Below are 3,047 nucleotides of genomic sequence, written 5' to 3'. Positions count from 1 at the left end.
TTATTTTATTTTTATTGCTCAATGCCACCGAATCAACAAAGCCAGCAAAATATTATGAAATTATATTATATACTCATAATTCTTAAAACCAAAATGTGTCCAAATGTCTGCTTTTAAAGACAAAGGTACTTCCAGAATACTGCTGGCCATTTCACTTACTCATTGATTTCACTTGCAGCTTGCTGTTCTTTCTCTGAACAGTAGTCACACATGGTTATACTGCCCCTTTTTTTAAATATCATTATATATTGATTTTTATGCACAACCATACTTCCTAATTTTATGAGTTTATTTATTATGTTTTCAGGTGGGCTATGTCGGCAGGGTATGGTGCATGCCTCATTAATAAGCCTGAACTTGTAAAAGACATGGTGAGACATGTCAGAAACCAAGTTGAAAATCCAAACTACACAACCTCCATCAAGATAAGGTAAAGAGTGAAAGCAGTTTGAAATTAAACCTCTAATGTTTTCCAGTGGTTCATGAGACATTTTGTCAACAGATAAACACGTTATTGCCTACCTTTGCTTTTTGGCGACAGATGATAATTAAATCRCACTAATTTGTAGTATCAGAAATGCCAATAGGTCTCAGGTTTTTCTTTGTTCAAGCTATTAAAACATTTATATTTGGTCTGAAGAAGGGTTGTTTTTATGCAGTCATGTTTACTGCTATTATTAGAAGTGGTCTGGTTATAATTAAAGAAATGATTTCATTCACAGGATTCACAAAGACTTGAGGCAGACGGTGGATCTGTGTCAAAMGGCTGAATCAGCTGGCGTGTCGTGGATCACAGTCCATGGTCGTACAACAGAAGAACGCCACCAGCCGGTTCATTATGACGCCATAAAGACAATCAAAGACAGTGTGTCTATTCCTGTCATTGCTAATGGGGACATCAAATACCTTCGAGATGTGGAGTCTACTCACCAGCTCACTGGTGTCGATGGTATGTTTGAAATAGCTATCATATTGTGATGAATGCTTGAATCTCAATATTTCACTTGCTCTTTTTTGTTTTTGTTTAAATTTGCACTTTAGGTGTGATGGCTGCACGAGGATTGCTTACGAACCCTGCCATGTTTGCCGGATATGAAGATACACCTTTACAGTGTATATGGGACTGGGTGGACATTTCCACGGAACTAGGCACTCCGTTCACCTGTTTTCACCAACATCTTATCTACATGCTGGAAAGAGTTACTTCCCAACCTGAGAAAAAGGCGTTCAACTCTCTGTCCAGTACCTCTGGTGTTTTAGATTACCTCGAGAATACGTACAGGTCGCTTCAGGAACTTGAAACATAATAATATGGGAGAGTAATTGTTTGTGTTTGTTTGTTTTAAGGAAGTGTTTTGTTTTATCAAATAAAATTGAAAGTTTTTATTTGTATTGACCGTTGTTATTGCCTTATGTTCTTTCTAAAATAAATAGTGGTCTTTATACAGCTTACAACATATATATATATATATATATATATATATATATATATATTCACGTGTGCTGTTCGTATGCCCTCTTGTGGGAATAATGTGTACAACTACTCATTGAATATAGTGGCGTTATAGGGCATAAACAGTGAATACATTACTCATTCTACGGAATAAAGTGCAAAAGCTGATTTTTATATTGAGTAGCTTGCACTTGGCTTTCAGTTTTTAAAGTATATTTGTTTAATCTGCCAGACATAATTAAATAAGCAACTTTTATCATCATATTTGTATTATTTGAACGTCTGACATATGTTTAATTAGTAATTTTACATTTTTAAGCTCGTTATCGTGGACTGTAAACAGTAACTAGTGTGAAATCGTAATAAAACCTTTAGTGCTACTTTTTCCTACGGACTCTGAAGCCGTCATGACGTAGGCGGATCCAAGCTATTTCAAACGCCCTCTAAGTAGTTTATTTTTTTAATGAAAGCTATTTCATGATATAATAGGAGGTGGATGTTTTCGCTAAAAATAAAATATAAAGAATAAATAAAAAATGGCAGCACGGTGTGTGTGACGCACGGGTTCACGCCCACGTTCTTCCGTCGCGTGCTGCTCGGTGGTCTTCGGTGCTTGTTACCTTAGAGTAGAAATTTCTGGTGCCTATCAAAGTTGACTGAAGTGTTAAAACAAAAATAAATATGTCAAACTACGAAAGTCTTTGCTTATAGAACGTCTTCTCTTGAATATCGGGATAGTTAGCTTGTGGCTAATTGGTAAGGATGAAGACAGCCAGCGCCACCAGCAGCAGCAGCATCATGGAAGTGTTTGAAAGGGGCAAAGTGGTGAAGATCTGTGCCCCAATGGTTCGATATTCAAAGTAAGTGAATTATTAGATCGTTCTATGTAAGTAAAGAAGCCGGTGCTTTGAAGGTTATTGCTCAGATTAAGCTTTGTTAACGCTATGTGCCTTAATACTGGTTACATTTTCTTCCTGTACAGGTTGGCGTTTAGGACTTTAGTTAGGAAGTACAGCTGTGACATCTGCTTCACCCCAATGATCATTGCAGCTGACTTCATGCGGTCTGTCAAGGCCAGAGACAGTGAATTTACCACCAATAAAGGTAATTAGTATTCCCATATGCAGCCCAACCATATTTTGCTACTATCTAAGTTATTTGTTATTGATTGCACTGCCATAATTGTCTGGAATATGATGAGATGGAGAGAAGTGTTTACTGTTTGTCAACAGGTGATCGACCCCTGATCGTGCAGTTTGCTGCCAATGATGCTCAGACTCTGGCTGATGCAGCCTGTGTGGTGGCTCCTTACTCAGACGGTGTTGATCTCAACTGTGGCTGTCCTCAGAGGTGCTTCTAATAACACTAGATCCTAACATTTTGACGATTTGATACGGTTTGTGATACAAAGCTCACAATGCAATACAGTTCTCGATACAATGCAGCTTGATTTGATTTTGATATTGATGCATGTTATTTTATTTTTATTGCTCAATGCCACTGAATCAACAAAGCCAGCAGAATATTATGAAATTATATTATATACTCATAATTGTTAAAACCAAAATGTGTCCAAATGTCTGCTTTTAAAGAC

At 37.1% G+C, this 3,047-nt stretch overlaps 2 protein-coding genes across 2 annotated transcripts; both read left to right on the top strand.

Annotated features, from left to right (window-relative positions):
* Nucleotides 1–307: 307 nt before the first annotated feature.
* On the top strand, nucleotides 308–1,392 carry LOC106515499 (tRNA-dihydrouridine(20a/20b) synthase [NAD(P)+]-like; the record flags this gene model as incomplete). The annotated part of the gene is given in 3 exon segments (XM_014005331.1): nucleotides 308–430; nucleotides 723–949; nucleotides 1,042–1,392. Coding segments are annotated over 3 exon segments (616 nt in total), but the record flags the coding sequence as incomplete, so codon positions are not given.
* Nucleotides 1,393–2,014: 622 nt separating this feature from the next.
* Nucleotides 2,015–2,803, top strand: LOC106515498 (tRNA-dihydrouridine(20a/20b) synthase [NAD(P)+]-like; the record flags this gene model as incomplete). The annotated part of the gene is given in 3 exon segments (XM_014005330.1): nucleotides 2,015–2,313; nucleotides 2,436–2,557; nucleotides 2,686–2,803. Coding segments are annotated over 3 exon segments (338 nt in total), but the record flags the coding sequence as incomplete, so codon positions are not given.
* Between the last annotated feature and the right edge of the window lie 244 nt (nucleotides 2,804–3,047).

This window comes from Austrofundulus limnaeus, unplaced genomic scaffold (genome assembly GCF_001266775.1).
Source record: "Austrofundulus limnaeus strain Quisiro unplaced genomic scaffold, Austrofundulus_limnaeus-1.0 Scaffold29, whole genome shotgun sequence".
Classification (NCBI taxonomy): domain Eukaryota; kingdom Metazoa; phylum Chordata; class Actinopteri; order Cyprinodontiformes; family Rivulidae; genus Austrofundulus; species Austrofundulus limnaeus.
This window is presented reverse-complemented; position numbering and strand designations above follow the sequence as displayed.